Raw genomic sequence first — 21331 nt, forward strand, 5'->3', positions numbered from 1 at the left:
AGGGCTAAGGGGTAGATCTGAAAAGAGGGGAAGCTCTGCTGATTTTATCATCCAATCATGTGCAAGCTAAAATGCTGTTTTTTATTTCCCCCTCGGATCTACAGCGACTTTACTTCCAAGTGCACTTGCAGTGCAAAGTGGATTTTAGTAAATAACCTTTAGTAAATAACCGCTAATGCTGTTACCCTACCGATTTAGACTAATTATACCCCCCAGCGCTATTACATACATTGTTTTGTAGTTCAGAGACGATAGCTGGGAAAGCTGATAACACAATTAATGAAGCGCAGCCACCAGAAAAAGTACTTGTAAATGGCAATATACTATATTACATTTTCCTTGTTTAGATATACTTAAAGGCATGACTTCTTGCATTCGGGGCATTCATCCCTGGGCGCATACTGCCCTAAAATGTTAGTAGCACTTGGTGCACCATCCCCAGCCAGAGGCCGTCAACCCCTCAGAGTTTACCAGGCAGCCAAAAGCAGGGCTGGATGGTGCACTTGTGCGTTCCGCCACATGTAAATGCCAAAGCCTCACGAATCGGGGCTAAATACCCAGTGTGCATGGGGCTTAATCGTTTTTCCAATTAAAAACTGGTTAGAAAGTTCTTGAAACGGAGGTGTGTATGCTCAATATAAATGTCTAAATCAACTGCTGAATGAGAAATAGACAGCAACTATAGGTCTCAAACATTGGTTTTAAAATGCAACTCTTCAATCTGCCTTTAGATCAGGAGTGGCGCTGTATGGTTACCGAGTAAAGATGAACCCATACTGTATGTATGTATGTATGCGTGTATGTAATGACCTTCAATCACAAGCCTTACTGACATGTGCGAGTGCCACCTAAGCAGCTCTTGGTCTCCACCATCTACTCATTTGCTGAGTTCATCAATGATTAAAATTTGTAACTGACACAGTCATGGACAAGAAACTGCCATAAAAATAATACCAGGAAGCTGAGGGGTGCAGCCTTGCTTTGAGAGTGATTTGGCTAATGAATACATACCACTATTTATATATATTATATATATATATATATAAAAAATACATTTCTAATTCAAGTACTCCACAGCCAGCATATCTATAAAAATATTTTTATTAGAAAATATTTAATCAATATGCTACACTACACTTTAACACACACTTATCCAAGACAAAGCAAAATTGACTTAGTTTTTTTTGACCATTCATCCATTACAATTCAAAAACAGAGAAGAGGAATCTCTATTATGCTCTATGGATACATTCAGTTAGTAAATCTAACATACAGTTCTGTATCTATGTATACGTAATTCAAGGTGTTAATGGTTCTCATTCATAAAAACAAACAGGAGCAAAATGTAAAAGGTTGCCCATAACTGCAAATCAAAAATGAAACTCATTCGGTTACAATGGGCAACATATCTTCCGTTTCTTTCTTTGGATTTTTTTTCTCCTTTCTTGAAATACTATTTTCAAAGTATAGCAAAACACACAGCCTCATTCAATGTAGATTTCTTATCCTTAAAGCTCCAGCAAAACATTTTTTTTTTTTTATAAAATATTCTAGCATTTCCCAACCGTATACAAAAAAAATGTTTGCCTTGAGTTGGGCTTCAAGTGTAGAAACCAGGGGTAACGATCGGAATCCATCTTGTACTGGTTTGGCTTCATAAGCATTAATTATGATGTGTTTAAAACAGAAAATTGCACCTTAAAGCGGAAAGAAAGTCTGTTTCAAAAGCTGCAAGCAGGCAGGATGTTTATTGCTGAACAGGCATGCAATGTTTCTTCTGCAATAATATAAACCTACATGCCTACTCTTAATCTTACTTAGAATGTACACGGTGCTGTGCAAACGCAGCCCAGTTTACATTCTACCATAGATCCTGTATGCCAGGATGACTAAACTCCTTTACATGCACTTGAGTGACGTCATCGTGCACCAGTCAATGAAGATGGGGGCAGCCTGAAACATGCAAGGAGCCGGGCAGAAGATGCCGACACCAGCGAGGGACGCAAGACCGGTAACAGAGAGGCAAGAATTGCAGACTTTAGTCCCGCTTTAAGAATAAGAATTCTCGACTGAAAAGGCCGACAGTGCAGAACGTATGGCCATGATTTATATAGTGGCACAATTCTGAGCATAGGTGGCAGAAACTATACAATGCATCGTCTGGATACCAGTTCCAAAATGATGTTATGACACAAGTGTCCTTTCCTTCTTCTGCTTTGTATGCACATAATGTAAGTTGTTGGCATGCTCTGTTTTGTACTAATAAAGGCTGGTTTTTCGCATGATCCTAAGAAATTCTTGTTCATTAATTTCTCCATCTCCATCACGGTCAGCTTCATCGATCATTTCCTAGAACACATTAAAATTTGTGTCAACACAACAAGACATACAGTGGTTAAAATTAAATGGTAGTCAAAACAATAACTGTCAATTTATATTCTGGAGACCCCTGAGATTCACCTCCAGAGGGGAACAGATCTCAAGGGTAGAGAGGTTCGGAGCAGAAGCATCAAGTTAAAAACCACACACACACACACACACACACAGTTATTTTTTATTATCCTAACCAGACCAATTAAAGCGGAGCTCCACCCAAAAAATAAAATGGTTATTGAAGCAATGAACATAAATTAATAGATTATACAAGTAGAACAATTTGACATGTGTTGGGTTTAATATAAAATTAAATAAATCTCAGCAATAAGCTGGCAAGCATGGGAGGAGAAAAAATGTGTCAATAATATGCATCAGGTGGTTGGTTGGGGTGCAGATTTACTAATAAAATCGAATTACATCTTTTGCGTGGGAAAGGTGCATATGGTATGGGTTATACAGTATTTTCTCTTATGTAGCCTATCATGCTTCTAAAGCTAATCATTAAGAAGGTGAGGTCCAATTTGTGCAATGGGAGTGGCAAGGAGTGTCCAGTTTGGAGTGGGGGTTATTTTGTCAGCTTTTATGTGTCAATCCCTTGTCAACATTTCTCAATAGCAAGAATATTTGTTGTCCAAGAAAGGGGAACCTGACTTCAACTGCCATCACAGTAGACAACCAAGATGCCAGACTAAATAAATGGATCCTTCAGTGTGTCTGGATCTAGAGTTTTATATCTAGATTTCTAGATGAATACTTCTGCAGTCAAGACATGCATATATCTTCTTTTGAAACATCAATTTTTAGTTTTAAAAACAAATCCCCCCAATTTCCATTTACAATCTATGTTGTATACATATAGAGTCCGCTCTCGGGGGGCTGCCACCTCCATCTCCGCTAAGGGAAACCATCAACCATGAAGCCTTGTGGCTCCACGGCTGGTTCTCTACTGCGCATTTGCAAAGCTCGCTGAGCTTTGTAAATGGCTCGGCAGCGGGGGGAAGGAGGAGGGGGAACAGGAATTCCTGCTGTCTTCGCCACTGCGAGATCAGCCGAAAGTGTTAAAACCAGGTACTCCCCCTCCCCCTGAAAGGTGTCAAATGGGGCACTGGTGGGGGGAGAGGGCAAATCCGCAACTGGGTTCCAAAGTGAGTGGAAGGCAGGAGCTCCGTGAGGCATAAACTAAGCTCGGTCTCCACAGTTCCACACTTCCAGACAGCCAATACTCTCGCCAAGCTGGAAGAGTGCTCCAGAACACCTACCCCCACCCATCAAGGGAGATTCTGGGATTGTCGCCAAAAAAAAAAAAAAAAAAAAAAAAAAAAAAAAAAAAAAAAGGGGGGGGGGGTACACCTGGGGAAAACACAGCACCACCATGGTATAGTAAACATAATAACTGAGGCCATAGAGGAAGGATCTTGCCTTATAAGATCTAAGCTGCGGTGTTTCCTGGAAGATAGGGTGGAACTAGCCAGGTGCTGTCCACAAAGACAAATGGGGAAAGTATGTATAAGCAGTAGGCAGGCATTTAGGTGAACCTGCTGCTTTCCATAGACAAAGAACTAGCTTGCTTTAAATTAACATCTTTTGGTTAAGCACCCAATAAGGAGATAGTATGCGAACGGTCTAAACTACTTGGCATGTTCACCAATGCCAGGAGTCTGGCGGACAATATGGGAGAACTAGAGCTACTGTTGTACAAGGAGGATTTTGATTGTTTAGGAATTACAGAGACTTGGTTCGACAACTCTCATGATTGGCTGGCAACCATTCAAGGGTATTCCCTATACCGCAGGGATATACAGGGTAAAAAAGGGGGAGGGGCATGCCTGTATATCGAAAATGATGTACAAGTGAATGTGAGAGAAGACATCACTAAGGGAGCAAGGGAAGAGGTGGAATCCTTATGGGTAGAGCTATAAAGGGAGGAAACTAAGGGGAAAGTAATACTGGGAGTATGCTATAGGTACCCTAACCATAGGGAGGAGGTGGAGGCGGACCTCCTATCACAAACTGGATTAGCGGCAAGAATGGGAAGTGTCATAATGGGGGATTTTAATTATCCAGACATTAGACTGGGTGGAAGGAACCACACATTCATCTAAGGCTTGCCAATTCCTAAAATGTCTTGCAGGACAATTTCATAGATCAGATGATAAATGCACCAACTAGAAACAAAGCGTTACTAGACCACTAATTACCAACAATACAGACCTGATCACGGATGTGGAAATACGGGGCAATTCAGGAAACAGTGAACACAGGTCAATAAGTTTTAGTATAAATCATACAAATAGGAAACATAAAGGGGAATACAAAGACACTGAATTTCAAAAGAGCCAACTTCCCTAAACTACGGTCCTTGCTAGAAGATAAGTGGAATAAAATCTTAAGAACAAAGAACAAAAAATGGGTATGCTTTAACAGCATATTAAATAGGGGCATTAGCCAGTGCATCCCAATGGGAAATAAATGTAAAAAAGAGCTAATAAAAATCCTGGGTGGCTTAACTTCAATGTAAAAAACGCATATAAAAGCAAAGGGGAAGGCCTTAAAAAAAAAAAAAAAAAAAAAAATACAAGGCTGAGGAATCATCATCAGCATTCCAACTTTCCAAAGAATGCAACAAGAAACAAGAAATGTATGGGTCCAGTCAGGGCGGCTAAGATAGAACACTAAAAGGTACACAATGGAAGAGAGTAAAAAAACAAAACAAAAAAAAAACAAATCCCCAAGAAGTACATAAATAGTAAGAAAGGGAGGTCAGATCATATTTTTCCCTTAAAGAATGATGAAGGGAATCTGGTTACTAAGGATGGAGAGATGGCGAAGGTATTGAATTTATTCTTCTCAGTCTTTATAAGGTTTTCTAGTAACCAAAACTGCTATGGTTATCCTCATGGTATGTCACAGGAAGCAACCCCATGGCTAACAGAGGACAGAATTAGAAATAGACTTGAAAAACTTAAATAAGTCACCGGGACCAGATCGCTTGCACCCGAGGGTCTTTACCCACTTTCGTCCCTTCACTCCCAGGACGAATATCAGCTTTCAGAGATGTCGCACGTTGAATGACAATTGCGGGGTCATGCTACACCGTACCCAAACAAAATTAATTTTGGTGGTATTTGATCACCTCTGCGGTTTTTATTTATTTTAATTTTTTTTAAAAGCCCAAAATATTTAAAAAAAAATGTTTTAGGTTTCGTATTCATGCTTTGTAGCCCCTGTGAGGGCGCTCAAGGAGCAGATTGTAGCCTCTTGTTTATTTCTGTTTATTCAAATTTTCAATAAACATATTGAAACAGAAAAAAAATGTTTTATTTTTGCTATAAAATTTTGTTTTCTCCTTTACTGATGGGCACTGATATGTAGAATTGATGGGCACCAATTGGAGGCACTGACAGGTTGCTGTGATGGGTACTGACAGGCTGCTGTGATGGGCGGTACTTACAGGTGGCACTGATGATGAGGTACTGACAGGTTTTATTGCTGGGCACTGATTGGTACTGTGATGGGCACTGATTGGCACCGTCATCTGTTTTTTCTATGGGTCACTGACTGGTAGCTTATACGCACATTTTAGCAGCTGTGGTGGCACATCTGATAATCAATGTGCTAATTATCAGCACAGACCCCCCTTCTGACAGGGAGAGCCGCAGATCGGCTCTCCCTGTCAGTGCGAACTGAGGAATGCTGCTTCCCGGCACTTCCTGGTTCATGTGATGTTCAGCTGTGATTGGTCACAGCTGATCACGTGGCAAGAAGCCTCTCTCAGAGGCTTCCTACCACCATCGGAGATGCGGCGTGTCAGAATGACAGGCGCCCGCCGGCATGTTATGTTGCTGGATGTCATATGAAGCCCAGTCAGGATAACTGAACCACTTCCGGCCGTCATTTTGCTATAGGCCAGGCAGGAAGTGGTTAAGGAACTCAGTTAAGTAATTGCCAGACCATTGTTACTACTTTTTACGAACAGTCTACTGACTGGAATGGTACCAACTGATTGAAGAAAAGCCAACGTAGCACCAGTATTTAAAAAAGGGCCAAGATACGTCCCTGAGAATTACAGACCAGTTAGCCTACCATGAATTGTATGCAAGGTCTTGGAGGGGATAAGGGATTATATATGGGCATACCCCACTTGTAAGTACACAATGGAGTTTATTTACTAAAGCTGGAAAGTGCAAAATCAGGCTCACTTCTGCATAGAAACCAATGAGCTTCCAGGTTTTTTTTACCAAAGCTTAATTGAACAAGCTGAGGTTAGAAGCTGATTGGTTTCTATGCAGAAGTGAGCCTGGCGGAGAGGGAGGGGCCTGATGTGGGCGTTGGACCGGAGTCAATGCTGAGCCCGTGAGGCACGCCAAGCTCCCTCCAGCATGATGAGGGCCTAAAGAGAGGCCGCCTCCCCAACCTTCACAAACCACCCTAGTTCTACGTATGTTCCCTGGAGGATCAATCCCGATCAGTGCAGAGGTCAGTGCCGAGGACCCGCAATAGCGTTGACGGAGGTGAATGCACCTCTGCTTCCCCACACAATGTGCGAGCTCTGCGATCGCTTGTCCCGGTCAGCTGTTGGATAGAGGGGAGGGAACAGCGGCGGTGGGATTCCTGGAGTACAGAGCCTGCGTTGCTGTGAGACACCACTGGAAGGTGTAGAGAGACCCAGGAAGTACACAAGGTACATGAGACGCTGGTGGGAGAGCAGGAAGAGAGCCGAACAAACTAAAAAGTGTCAGCAAAAGTGTGCACCCCTATGAGCGGAGCAAAGTCGAACCTTTCACGGACCCCCCCCCAATTCCGAACTGAGTAGGTGACTTGGTGACTTGCAAGCTCTAAAAAGGTAGAGGGTCCTTTTTGCTATGGTCTTACACGTATTACCCCATATAGACTGCATATGGACTATACAGAGACGGTTGGAGATGGCTGGAATGTTGGACTGGTAAAATATGGTATAATACGTAGAAAGTAATGTGATCAGAGCATATGCAAACAGAAGGCAGACAAAAAGGAGCTCAGAGGGGTGGAAGACAGCCTGCACAGAGTAAGGAACTGAGAGACACAGTGAGAGACATTTTGATGGACTGAGGCTGTGCTGAAGGTACCTGTGAATCAATTTCCTGATGTAAATAAAGAGTGTGCTGGTAGGGAATATCCAATATCCAAGGGGTTGCACAAGTCTACATCCAAACTGAACCCAAACCCTGGAATAGTAACCCTGAAAACAAAAAACGAACCCCCAGGAAAGTGATAGGCCAGAATAAGAGTGGCACAGGAGGAGACCTTAGATGCCAGAAGGTATTAAATAGTTCAACAACTAAATAGGTAAAATAAATGAGGGGTAAAGCGGTGAGGGCGGCAGGAGCAAACCCACCTAAAGTGAGTGCCAGTCCAGGCACCATCAAAAAAAAATACATGGTACAGGAGGGAGGCAAAGAAAGCCCAGGGAGACAAACGGGGACCAAAAGTAAAGTCCGAGGGGGAGGGAGTGTGGCGGGTATGGGAGCCCCCAAATTTAGGGAGGGTATTGGTTTTGTCCGACAATTACATTCAGAGCTCAACCTCTAGAGAGACAAACCATAGGGCTGAGAGGAGTCTGGAGGGCCACGGTTTATGGGGCCTCGCTTGGGGGAGGGGGGGGGGGGAGGGTAGGAAACGGTTTGGAAGGGGCACCTGCTCGGAAAGTAGCACTGATCCTTTTTTGTGGTTGCTGGCTTTCTTTTTCCTTTTTTTACTCCTATTGGTGGTGTCCGATAGAATACTCCCACAAATAAGCAATATGGTCTAGCTTAAATATAATCTCATATAACGTGCGCGGTCTAAATCCTCCTATAAAAAGTGACAATATAATAAGTGAATTAAAACATCTTAAAACAGACGTGGTACTTTTTTCTTTCTGGTTCGAAACCGCGGAATATTTTCAAAAGATTTCCCGTTATGGTACTATGGGGACTCCCCTATTAGCCAAGCAAAGGGAGTAGCCCTAGGGTTTGCCAGGGGAGTGAGGTTCGATATAGAGGAGAGAAAGACAGACCCAGATGGGCACTATTCATTCCTGAGGGTGAAATTGAATGGAGCCAAATATTCCCTGGCAAATATATATATATGGCCCTAACAAAACCCCCATGAAATATTTAACGGGGGCCATAGCAGAGTTTATGGAATTCAAGAAAGGAGGAGCAATTATAGCGGGGGATTTCAATCTCCGTTTAGAACCAAAGAAGGATACTATGTCATATGAACAGGAGACTGGAATGGCAGCAAGGAATAAGTTAAAAAAGAAAATGCACCAATGCCAACTGGTGGATGTGTGGAGGACGTAACACACCAGGGCAAGGGATTACACATTCCACTCCCCTGTACATGGGACGTATTCCAGAATAGATTTTTTTTTTGATCGAGCATAGGCTGCTGGAGGGAGCAGTCAATACAAATATTGGAATAATTACCTTTTCGGAGACATTACAACTAAACATAGGAGAGGCTCAAATAAGAAGTAACTAAATGAAGAACTACTACAGGACAAAGCAATAGAAGAGCGAATAAAGGAAGAACTAGAGCAGTTTTTTAGGATCAACAAATGGAGGGTGTATCAGAAGCCACAGTATGGGAAGCCCATAAGGCTTATATTAGAGGTATCTTGATAAAGTCCGGTTCAGAAAGGAAAAATAGGAATAAGGAGAATAAAATAATTTTAACTAAAAAAGTATAAGAATTAGAACAGCAACATTAGATAACAAGAGATGGGAAACTTCTATTAAAACTTAGTCGAAAAAAGGAGGCTATAAGAGAACGAATAGAGCAGGAAACGAACGGCCTATAAACTAATTAAGAAAGAAAGGTACCAATGGGGTGATAAACCGGGGAAACATCTGGCGAAGGTACTTAAAAAAAATAAATAAAAAAAACTTCAATTATATAGAGAAGATACAAACAAGTACAGGGGAACTGGTGTACAAAACAGTATAAATTGCCAAGACCTTTCAAGACTACTATGGGAGACTCTATTCAATCAACAAGAATGATACAATAGAAGAGGTAGAATGGAAACAAGAGAAAATAAAAGTGTTTTTAAAGGATGCCTGCCTAAACAAAATCCCAGAGGATAAACTTAGCTACTTAAAAGGCCCCATAACAGAAGAGGAGATGATAAAAACACTAAAAGAATCACTGGCTGGAAAGAGTCCTGGACCCGACAGTCTGACAAATTTATACTATAAAAAAAAAAAGTAAAGATATTTTAATCCCTAAACTGTGTGCTTATATGAATGGGATTGGGGATAAATGGGAGTTGAGAAAAGAGGCGCTGGAGGCCACTATCATTCTGAAAGAGGGGAAAGAGAGCACACTTTGCTCCAGTTACAGACCTATTTCGCTCCTAAATACCGACACCAAACTATTCGCGAAGGTAATTGCAGGGAGATTGAAAACAATAATGAATGACATCATACATGTAGATCAAGTAGGATTTGACCCAGGAAGGGAGGGGAGGGATAATGGAATTTGAACACTCCTGGCAGTACAGAAAATGAAAGATAGTAGGGCCCCAGGACTACTCCTGTCTATCGATGCTGAAAAAGCATTTGACAGGGTAGACTGGGGCTTTATCCAGAGTACTTTGGAGGCATTGGGATTAGGAGCAAAAAAAAATGAGGAGCTGGATAAAAGCATTATACACCCAACCTACAGCAAGGGTGAAGGTAAACGGGGTAGCCTCGGGACCACTCAGACCGTTTAACGGCACCAGACAGGGGTCCCCACTATCTTCCCTACAGTTTGTGTTGGTGTTAGAACCCCCTCTTAAAGAGGGCAAGACAAAAATCCAGATATTAGGGGGATAAAGGTAGGGGAGGAGGACCACAAACTAGCGGCCTATGCGGACGATATTTTATTCTTTATTACTAGCCCTAGGATAACCCTCCCAAATTTAATGAAATCCCTAAAAAAATAAAATAAAAAAATAAAAATTAAAAAAAAGAAGAGTACAGAGAGATATCTAACTTTAAGATGAACCCAGCCAAATCAGAAACCCTAACCATCAATACATTTAAAACAGAGGAGCTCACATACCAAAAAGATTTTCCATTTGTTTGGGGGGGAAAAAAAAAAAAAAAAAAGAATTGAACTATCTTGGGGTTAAGATAACAACATCTATTGAGACATTGTATCAAGCCAATTTATCCCACTACTGAACGATATTAAAGCAGAATGCAATAGAATAACAACAGGACAGTTATCTTGGGGGGGAGGTAAGCCTACCTAAAATTAACATACAAGATACAAATGCTCCCAATCCCACTTTCACAGGCTTACTTTAAGACATTACAATGTTTCTAAGGTTTATTTGGAGAGGGAAAAAAGCATGTTTTAGTTTGGCACAGCTGATAAAAGAAGGTGCAAGGAGGATGGGGGGCACCGGATTTAAGAACCTACTATAATGCAATAAATTTAGCACAAATAATAGAATGGGCAAAAAACAATAAGGAAAAGAGATGGGTAAAAATGGAAAGCACAATTAGTAAAGTTGGGGAATATAATTTGGATTCCTGCACAATATAGAGAACTTAGTAAATACACATACAGTATCACAAATAATGCACTAAAAATATGGGATAATTTATACAAAAAGGAAAAATGGGAATACAATTCCCCCCTGATTTCACTGAAAGGCACAAAATATTTCACACCAGGGATCGAGGCAATGTTTGGTAATTGGATTACACAGGAGGACAGACAACTGAAAGATGTAATGGTACAAGATAAACTGTGTGCTTACCAGGAACTAAAAAACAAAAGAGAACTGATGGCGATAGATGTATGTCGGTATAGCCAACTGAAACATTTTGAGATACTACCCCAGCCCATTAGATCGGTAGAGAACCTACTTCCGCTGGAGAAGATATGTGTAGATAAAAACAGGAAGAGGGTGATCTCTCAGATCTATAAAATACTGAATGAATTGAAAGGGCCAGAGATACTGCCATACATTGGGGAAACAGAACTGGGAACACAGGTGAAAGAGTTGGAGATCCGACAACTACTAAGGAGAGTTCATTCTACGTCAATAAACATCAATATGACAGAGTTAAACTACAAGTGCCTGGCCAGATGGTATTTTACCCCCGACAAGGCACATGAATGCCAACGGGAAACATCACAGCTCTGTTGGCGGGGGTGTAAAGAAATTGGGACTATAGCCCACATATGGTGGCTATGCCCTAAAATTAAAATATATTGGGAGGAGATCAGGCAAATAATAACAGAGATCACTAACATAGAGGTCCTGAACAACCCGTGGGGTTGCTTATGCCACGGGATTACAATGCCAACCAAGCAATATAAGAGAACGCTGCTCCCACAGCTCTTAAATGCCCAATACCTAGACATTGGCAAGAATCGGAAAGGCCAACACTGAAGAAATGGTGTAATAAAATAAACAAAAACAGAGTATCTTATGCCGCGTACACACGATCAAACAATCCGGTGGAAAAGTCCGGCAAACTCAAGTCCGCCAAACAATCCCCCCGTGTGTAGCCTCCGGCATACTTTTTTGACCCGAAAGTACGGCGGACTTAGAATGCCGTGTTGCACACCAATCTGCCCGCCGTACTCGCATTTCGGCGGACAATCCGGCCGTGTGTGTGTGCCAGTCTGCCGTACTTTTGAAATGAGCGGACTTTTCCTGCCCGGAGAAAAGTCCGCTCATTTCGAGCGGGTCTCCAGGTAGGCGGGCCCGCGAAGGAGACGTCGCTGGCCCTGCCGCCTGGTATGGACTTAAAGGGGAACCCCAACGCCGAAAAAAAATTGGCGTGGGGGTCCCCCAAAGTCCACAACAGACCCTTGTCCGAGCACGCTACCCGGCCGGCCAGGAAAGGGGGGCGAGCGAGTGCCCCCCCCTCCTGAGCCGTACCAGGCCGCGTGCCCTCAACATGGGGGGGTGCCTTGGGGAAGGGGGGCCGCGCGGCCCCCCCACCCCAAAGCACCTTGTCCCCATGTTGATGAGGACAAGGGCCTCTTCCCGACAACCCTGGCCATTGGTTGTCGGGGTCTGCGGGCGGGGGGCTTATCGGAATCCGGGAGCCCCCTTTAATAAGGGGGCCCCCGGATACCGGCCCCCCACCCTATGTGAATGAGTATGGGGTACAATGTACCCCTACCCATTCACCTGTAAAATAAAGTACAAAAAAAAAAAAACACAACACACGAGATAAAATACTTTATTGCACTTCGGGGGTCTTCTCGCCGGACTCCTCCGCTATCTTCTTGTAGCTCTTTTGCTAGCGGAGGAGTCCGGCTTTCTTCCTCGCCGCCGGCCTCTTCTCCCGACTTCGGGGGTCTTGTCCCCCTCTTCGGTTCTTCTGCCGGGCCACCGTGCCTTCTTATAGCTCTTTTACAGGCGGTGGCCCGGTCTTCTGTCGCCGCCTTCCGTTCTTCTTCTTCTTCTCCTTCTTCTCCTGGAAATGTTGACTCAACGCTCTCTCCGGCCACAATGCCAGGGACGCGCTGCGCGGCCACTTATATAGGGACAAGGGGCGGTGTCACATGGCTTTATGTCACATGGGTTGGTGTCACATGGTGACCCCGCCCCCTTACGATGTCACAGTCCCCATGTGACATCAACCCATGTGACCAACCCATGTGACATAAAGCCATGTGACACCGCCCCTTGTCCCTATATAAGTGGCAGCGCAGGGAGTCCCTGGCATTGCGGCCGGAGAGATCGTCGAGTCAACATCTCCTGGAGAAGAAGAAGAAGAAGAAGAAGAAGAAGAAGAACGGAAGGCGGCGACAGAAGACCGGGCCACCGCCTGTAAAAGAGCTATAAGAAGGCGCGGTGGACCGAAGAGGGGGACAAGACCCCCGAAGTCGGGAGAAGAGGCCGGCGGCGAGGAAGAAAGCCGGACTCCTCTGCTAGCAAAAGAGCTACAAGAAGATAGCGGAGGAGTCCGGCGAGAAGACCCCCGAAGACGGAAGACCCCCGGAGCTGTGCAATAAAGTATTTTATCTTGTGTGTTGTGTTTTTTTTTTGTACTTTTATTTTACAGGTGAATGGGTAGGGGTACATTTTACCCCATACTCATTCACATAGGGTGGGGGGCCGGTATCCGGGGGCCCCCTTATTAAAGGGGGCTCCCGGATTCCGATAAGCCCCCCGCCCGCAGACCCCGACAACCAACGGCCAGGGTTGTCGGGAAGAGGCCCTTGTCCTCATCAACATGGGGACAAGATGCTTTGGGGTAGGGGGGGGCCCGCGTGGCCCCCCCTTCCCCAAGGCACCCCCCATGTTGAGGGCACGCGGCCTGGTATGGCTCAGGAGGGGGGGCGCTCGCTCGCCCCCTTTCCTGGCCGGCCGGGTAGCGTGCTCGGACAAGGGTCTGTTGTGGACTTGGGGGGGACCCCCACGCCGATTTTTTTCGGCGTTGGGGGTTCCCCTTTAAGTCCATACCAGGCGGCTGGGCAAGCGACGTCTCCTTCGCGGGCCCCGCCTACCTGGAGACGCGTTCGAAATGAGCGGACTTTCCTCCGCGTGTGTGGGCGAGTCCGTTCATTTCGAAAGTACGGCGGATAGTACGGCGGACTTAGTACGCCATATTAGTCCGCTGAAAAAGTGCCGTGTGTGGGCAAGTAGCCCGTTCGGAAATTCCGACGGACAGTCTGGCGGACGTCCGGACAGACGGCTACGTGTGTACGCGGCTTTAGGTTCAGTGACAAGGAGGGCATAGCGGAATTTGAAGAGAAATTAAGGGAATGGTCAGAATTTAAGTATTCAGTGAGATTTGCTGAAGTAATAGGAGTATAAGGTAAAACGTATAAAGTAAAAAGAACAGGAACCAAGAAGCTGGACATATGGAGGGAGTAGATAAGGAAAGTGCAGGAGGGTTTGATCAATAGTCATCTATTATTAACTACATCACTTGGAATAATGCACCTAGGCAGTTATTACATTTATTTAATTAATTGGGAGGGGGCGGAGGGCAGAACAGAAATTTCAGGGGGGATCAGGGGGACACGTACAGTTCACAGCTAGATCCCAGTTGGGGTGGCTTGCGTGTCTCCCTTGTTCCCTCTGGAACAAAATCAGATTTTGATACTCTGCCGACCCCTGCTCAATCTTATTATTCTATAGCAAATAAAGAATTTATTGTCACTAATTTGCTCTGATCAATGGTTTATCACAACCCTTCAGGGCATTAATTAGCATTGTTATGTTATAAATATGTTGTTACATTAACATCGCTGTTACCTTCCTAAATTTTGTTTTTGATAAACCCTACTGAAGGGCTATGTTGGCTCCCGGTTTGGGATATTTATTTCTCCATTGTTTTGTTATTTTGATGAAAAATTTTCAATAAAAATATTGAACAAGGGAAAGTGCAGGAGGGACCAGGAATGAAAGATGAGACAGGCAGGATGCTGGGGATGAGTGAGAGGGGTATTGGGAATGCATTATGAATGGTTTTTATTGCTGATATTATGTAATTTGGAGATGAGAGGAGCATCTTGCCAATTGTAATGTATTTTGATACAGAAAAAGCTAATAAAGAAATTGGAAAAAAATAAAAATAAAATAATTCTAACACTCTACAAGACGACTGGTCCGGCCGCAGCTGGAGTATGCTGTACAGTTCTGGGCACCAGTCCTCAGGAAGGATGTGCTGGAACTGGGGAGAGTCCAGAGAAGGGCAACAAAACATATAAAGGGAATGGAGGACCTTAGTTATGAGGAAGGGATACGAGTGCTGAACGTATTCTCTCTGGAGAAGAGACGCTTGAGAGGGTATAAGATTTCAATGTACAAATACCGTACTGGTGAGCCCACAATAGGGATAAAACGTTTCCACAAAAGGGAATTTAATAAGACACGTGGCCATTCATTAAAATTAGAAAAAAAGCGGTTTAACCTTAAACTGTGTAGAGAGTTCTTTACTGTAAGAGCAGTAAGGATGGGGAATACTCTTCCACAGGCAGTGGTTTCAGCGGGGAGCATCGATAATTTCAAAAAAACGATTAGATAAGCACCTGAATGACCACAACTTACAGGGATATACAATGTAATACTGACATAAAATCACACATATAGGTTGGACTTGATGGACTTGTGTCTTTTTTTTTTTTTTAACCTTGACTACTATGTAACTATGGTTTTGAAAAATACCTGCAACTCCTCATCTGTAAGGTTCTCTCCCAACTCCTTGGCAACCCTCTTCAAATTTTTGAAAGAAATTTTTCCTGTGCCATCATCATCAAACAGTCGGAAAGCTTTCATGATTTCCTCTTTGGAGTCTTTCTCACTCTGGCAATAAATGAAAGAAGACAGTAAGCTTTCATTCACATAAAGAAATATGCAGAATTAACACGGTTGTAGGACTTGCCATTTTCTGTGTCATTAGGGCCAAGAAATCTTCAAAGTCAATAGTGCCAGAGCCATCCTTATCAATATCAGAAATCATCTTCTTCATTTCTTCCTTCTTTGGCTCAAAGCCCAAGGCACGCATGGCAACCTGCAAGGAGGACATATAGTAAATTAATCAAATATATCTAAAGCTCTTAGACATCACATACATTATATATTTATTATATACACACATATATACATACACATACAGTAGTTTCTACTGCTGTGTTAGCAACGAGCCGTATGTTTGGTAGATCTTCCTACTAGACCTTGCTCACACTATAACTTAAGATTGAAACTTGAACCGCTTTCCATTCTACACACCAGCATAAAATACCAAACAGAGGTCATGCCGTGCTTTCCTCCAGTCAGAAACAAGAAAAATGGTAGATTACTAAATTTTCTTTAAAGCGGAGTTAAACCCAAAAGTGGAACTTCCACTCATTTGTCTCCTCCCCCACTCCGGTGCCACATTTGGCACCTTTCGGGGGGAGCGGATACCAGTCTTTGCCCCCACTTCTGGGTGACCAGGCTGCGGTGCATTACATCAGCAGCTCGGCTCCTTCCCCCACCGCTGGGACAGTAGAAGAGAGCAGCGGTGCCTCGCAAATGCATAGTTGGGACCGGGCGTGAAGCCGTAAAGCTTCACTACCATATTCCCTTACTGGCAATGGCGCGGCAGCACCCTGGCTCTGCGGTGCCGACATTGCTGGACTTCAGGACAGGCAAGTGTCCCATTTTTAAAAATCACCAGCTGCAGTATGTGTAGCTGCTGGCTTTTAATTTTTGCAAAGGTGGGCGGACCCCCGCTTTAAAGAGCAAAGGACTAGTTGGCACCCAAAAGGGTGATCTGTACACTATGTGAGGGGTTAGCTCGGCAGCGGGTGTGTGTGACCCCCTGGATGGGTTCACAACACAAAGTCAGGCACAGCAGACAGCGGTGTAGGTTCAAAAAACAAAAGATCCGGTTTATTTATGCTCCATGCAGTGATACATATAACAGCCAAACAAAATAAAACAAGAAAATAAATCCTGGTCAGCTTGACCTCTAACTACACACGTAGACTCCCTGTCTAACAACTGGGTACAGCCTTGTGCTGCCCCAGTCCCTGTCTCTATTGTAGGGGTTTGCCACACAGGCGTTAACTCACCGCACAGAACAGATCTCAGACTCCCCAGTCTATACACACAAAACTGGTTCCAGGATGGAGCATCTCCCTATGCATGCTGGGGTTTTTTGTAGAGGTCTTAATGAGCCCACTTACTACAGCTGGACTCATTAACTCTTCCCCTCTAATTGTAAAAGTCTGCATAAAGCCTGAATCTAGGACACACATATTTCCCATCCTGGATACAACCAGGTGATTTTACCTGCGTGCTGCCACAACTAATTACCCTGCTCCTGTATTATGCATGTAAAATAATCATTCTGTCATCAGGACACACTCTGCATGAAGTTTGCATGTCCTCTGTGTGCTTGCATTCAGTTTCCTTTGAGCAAGTTTAAAGTGATACTAAAGTCTTGTTTTCTATAACAATAATAAACATGTTATACTTACCTGCTCTGTGCAGTGGATTTGCACAGAGCAGGCCAGATCCTCCTCTTCTCTGGTGCATCTTCTGTGCTTCTGGCCTTATCCTCCTGCTGAGTGCCCCCACAGCAAGCAGCTTTATATGGGGGCACCCAAGCCAAGTCACAGCTCCCTATGTCCATTCAGACATGAAGCTGTTTGGCCCCGTCCCATCTCCTGGATTGATTGACAGCAGAGGGAGCCAATGAAGCCACTGCTGTGTCTCAGCCAGTCAGGAGGGAGGGTCCTGGACGACCAAGACACTCGTGGACATCGCTTGACAGAGAAGGGGCTCGGGTAGGTATTAGGGGGTACTGGGGCAGCTGCTGCTGCACACAGAAGGCCTTTTATCTTTAGGCATCTAATGCCTTACGATAAAAAAAATCTTCTGACTTTACAACCACTTTAAGTAAATTGGCCCCAGTGTGTGTGAGATACGGACTTTAGTTTGTAAGCTCCTTGAGGGCAAGGACTAATGTAAATGTACAGCATGTGTAAACTGATGGTGCTATAATACCTGTAAGGTGGCATATAGAACTGAGGTGGTGGTAGAAAAACTTTATAGGATCCCCTTATATAACCTACTACATGCAAATGTGACACAGCAGTCCCGTACAGTTTGAAAGTATGTAATTGTGCTGTGCAAATAAAGAATTCTTGCAAGGAGAATTCCTTCTGGTCATTTTCTAGTTAGCCATTGAAAAAGGAACGGTTAGCTCCTGTTCGGTTAGCTGGAGCACAGTTCTTTCTAAACTGCAATGACACATTGTATTTAGAGAATTTGTTCCTTACCTTCAATTCCTTGACATCAATTGTACCAGTTCCATCTGTATCAAACAAGTCAAATGCTTCACGGATTTCTTGCTTTTGTTCTTCCGTTAATTCAGGTTTTGTGCCAGTTTTCTTACGTTGGGCAGCACCCAGGCCAGGTTTTCGTACTGTTGCCTTAAGCAAAAAAATAAATAATAAAATAAAATATTTTTTATTAGCTATTATTTCACAATTACTGGCCACATTCTAGACAGTTAGCATTAAATTGCAAAACAAGGTAAGCAATTATATCTTGATTGTCAAGATAAGTATCTCGGCTTGAAAAAGTAAAATGTCAGAGCCGATGAAGCTACAAGACCCAGCTTGTTCTACAGGCAACAATGGCAACCTGAGGAAGTAAAGACTCTGATCTATCCTCTGATCTCCAAAAACAATTCATTGTGTGTTGTGCTTGCCAAATAAACAGTACTGAATCCATGCAGTTGTGAATAAAACCACCATTTGTGAAATCTAGAACCCAGCCCTTGTAAAACATAGGAGAACATTGTTACCATCATTCCAGGATACATTGGTCGTACAGGTGGAATAAACAAACGCGGAGGATGAACTGTGTGGGAATCACTAAATACTGATGAGGAGGATCCCATATTGACTCAGCGCTGTGCTAATACATTCATTTCTACTGGTATACTGATGATCTGCTGACTTGGGAAGAGCTGCTCCATAACTCATCCCTTGAGGATCAATAACTCCTGGCAACTAGATCCGCCGACAACTTGATTGGTTGCAACTTCAGCTGTAGCACCCTTGCCAACTACCTACTTGCTTGGCTTTTGGGAGCCATAGGGTGCATACAAGATGTGAAAAGGGGTCCTAGGTACAATTATCCCAGGAACGCAACGTGGATTACAGATCAAACATCTAGCAAGCTATGGAAGATATCTGATTCGATAAAATACAGGCTGTAGTATGAGGTGTGTGTGTGTGTGTGTGTGTATGTGTATATATACACACACACACACACGCAACATACATGTAATCACTACAGTATACAAAATCCGAGGGGGGGACACAACAGTGTGAGCATAAATGTATGTGTTTATTATCTTATTTGTTGTTCTAAGCTAATTTAATACATCCTGTATTTGACAATAACCCACGCACATCTCTAGAAAACTGAAATGCATACAATGAAAGGAATCACCGTTTAGCTGGAGGAGTGCCTACTGCCTAGCATACATCAGATGCAGGTTTACATGGGGGAATCAATACCCTGCAATAATAACCTGTCAGCGGATATCCTTTTGTTTGTGCCTGGTTACACCATCTTTTTTTTTTTTCCAAAACACATACATTTCAATTTTTAAACTACATGCAAGTTGTATTAAGATTTATATTTTTTTTCTACCCAGTTTGCCATATAAATGCAGCAAATAGTACCTGGAAATATAATCATAGAGATCAATGTAATCAGATCCCAGTGGAATCGTAGAAAGCAATGTAACCATAGACCCCTCTATGAAATCTCCAAACTAAATGCAATAATAGTGTAATTACACAGTCTTCAATGTATAAATAGATCTCAATGTAATCACAATGTAACCATAGAGCTTAATGTAATCATAGCTGACAGTGTCATCACAGATCTCAACGTAACCAGAATGTTTACACAGATGTCAGTGTATTCATAGATCTGAGTGTAATCACAGATAACCATAGACCTCAATGTAATAGATCCCTGTGTAATCTCCAAACTCAATGCAATAATAGGGTAATCATAGACTTCAATGTATTAATAGTTCTCAATCTAATCATAATGTAACCATAGATCTCAATGTAAACATGGATCTCAATGCAATCATAATGTAACCATAGATCTCAAACATAGATCTCAATGCAATCATAATGTAACCATAGATCTCAATGTAACCATAATCTAACCATAGGTCTCAATGTAACCAGAATGTTTACACAGATGTCGGTGTATTCATAGATCTGGATCAGGGTCGCCAACTGCCAGTAAATTTACTGACAGTTTGTAAAAAACAGTGATTTTTTTTTAAAACTGCCAGTAAATATCAGGGGATATCAGGATCATTTCATGATGTGTTGACTTTAAGTGTAAATCAAGCAAAATTACTTTATTAGGTATTGTCAGCGTTTCCATATCATGTTTATACTGTTCAAATATTCACTGTGTGTCGCTTTCAATTGGAGTTTTGTCATTTCTCGGGTTTCCAGTAAAAAATGTGCTCCGCCAGTAAATTTTCCATGTTTTATCAGTAAAAAAAAATAATGTGGGAGGTTGGCAAACCCTGATCTGGATGTGATCACGGATAACCATAGATCCCAGTGTAATCAGATATCAATGTATTCATATTATAATCAATGTAACTACAGATGCCAGTGTAATCATAATGTAACTACAGATCTCATTGGATTGTAGTGTAGTCATAGACGTCAATGTAATCACAATGATCGTTATCAATGTAATCGCAATGTATTGATCGATCTCAACCTATTGATCGATCTCAATGTAATCGCAATGTATTGATCGATCTCAATGTAATCGCAATGTATTGATCGATTTCAATGTAATCGCAATATATTGAACGATCTCAATGTATTCTCAATGTATTGATCGATCTCAATGTAATCACAATGTATTAATCGATCTCAATCTAATCACAATGTATTGATCGATCTCAACGTATTGATCGATCTCAATGTAAATGCAATATATTGATCGATCAACGTATTGATCGATCTCAATGTAATCGCAATGTATTGATCGATCTCAATGTAGTAAGCCATTGTATTCATAGATACCGATGTAACCATAGATCTCAATGTAATGATAGATGTCAGTTTAGCAGACAGGGAGGCAGAACACAGCCATGGTGACGATGCACTGTGGTAGACTGCAGACATCGCTGGCCATCATCAGCCCTGTGTACTTCCATTGCAGGAGATGAGACTCACCATTTCCCGGAGAGTAGCGCTCTTCCCAACGTACAGATGATCGGACGACCCTCCTCGCACTGGCTGCAGGGACCCTCTGTTACTGGGTTACGGCCCCAACATACGCTGGTCCAGGGGAGGAGCCTGTAGCTGTTCTCCCGCCCCGTCCCTAGTGTTTACGTCTAGGTGCAGCAACAATGGGCGCCCGATGTGCCCGCCATATCAGCAGAACGTTAGCACAACAGACGCTCATTAG

General features: G+C 43.1%; 1 protein-coding gene across 2 annotated transcripts; it reads right to left on the bottom strand.

Annotated features, from left to right (window-relative positions):
• Positions 1–1083: 1083 nt before the first annotated feature.
• LOC143974966 (uncharacterized) lies at positions 1084–21245 on the bottom strand. Of its 2 annotated transcripts, none has more exons than XM_077476867.1 (5): positions 21097–21245; positions 18136–18288; positions 15750–15878; positions 15533–15670; positions 1084–2349 (listed from the first exon to the last, which is right to left on the bottom strand). In XM_077476867.1, exons 1-5 carry the CDS (start codon positions 21097–21099, stop codon positions 2260–2262), a joined length of 513 nt encoding a protein of 170 aa, XP_077332993.1. In that variant the 5' UTR covers positions 21100–21245; the 3' UTR covers positions 1084–2259. The 2 variants fall into 2 exon arrangements, with proteins under 2 accessions (XP_077332993.1, XP_077332991.1); XM_077476865.1 differs by lacking the exon at positions 21097–21245 and adding an exon at positions 18666–18785.
• Between the last annotated feature and the right edge of the window lie 86 nt (positions 21246–21331).

This window comes from Lithobates pipiens, unplaced genomic scaffold, assembly GCF_037356315.1.
Source record: "Lithobates pipiens isolate NorthernLeopardFrog02 unplaced genomic scaffold, aLitPip1_a1.2 Scaffold_13, whole genome shotgun sequence".
Classification (NCBI taxonomy): Eukaryota; Metazoa; Chordata; class Amphibia; order Anura; family Ranidae; genus Lithobates; species Lithobates pipiens.

Coding starts and splice junctions, on each gene's coding strand:
- LOC143974966 (XM_077476865.1), bottom strand. CDS start 18,761: ATGGGATCCTCCTCATCAGTATTTAGTGATTCCCACACAGTTCATCCT. Junction 15,671..15,749: donor CCCTAATGACACAGAAAATG/GCAAGTCCTACA, acceptor ATTTATTGCCAG/AGTGAGAAAGACTCCAAAGA. Junction 2,350..15,532: donor TTACAGATGAGGAGTTGCAG/GTATTTTTCAAA, acceptor AATGTGTTCTAG/GAAATGATCGATGAAGCTGA.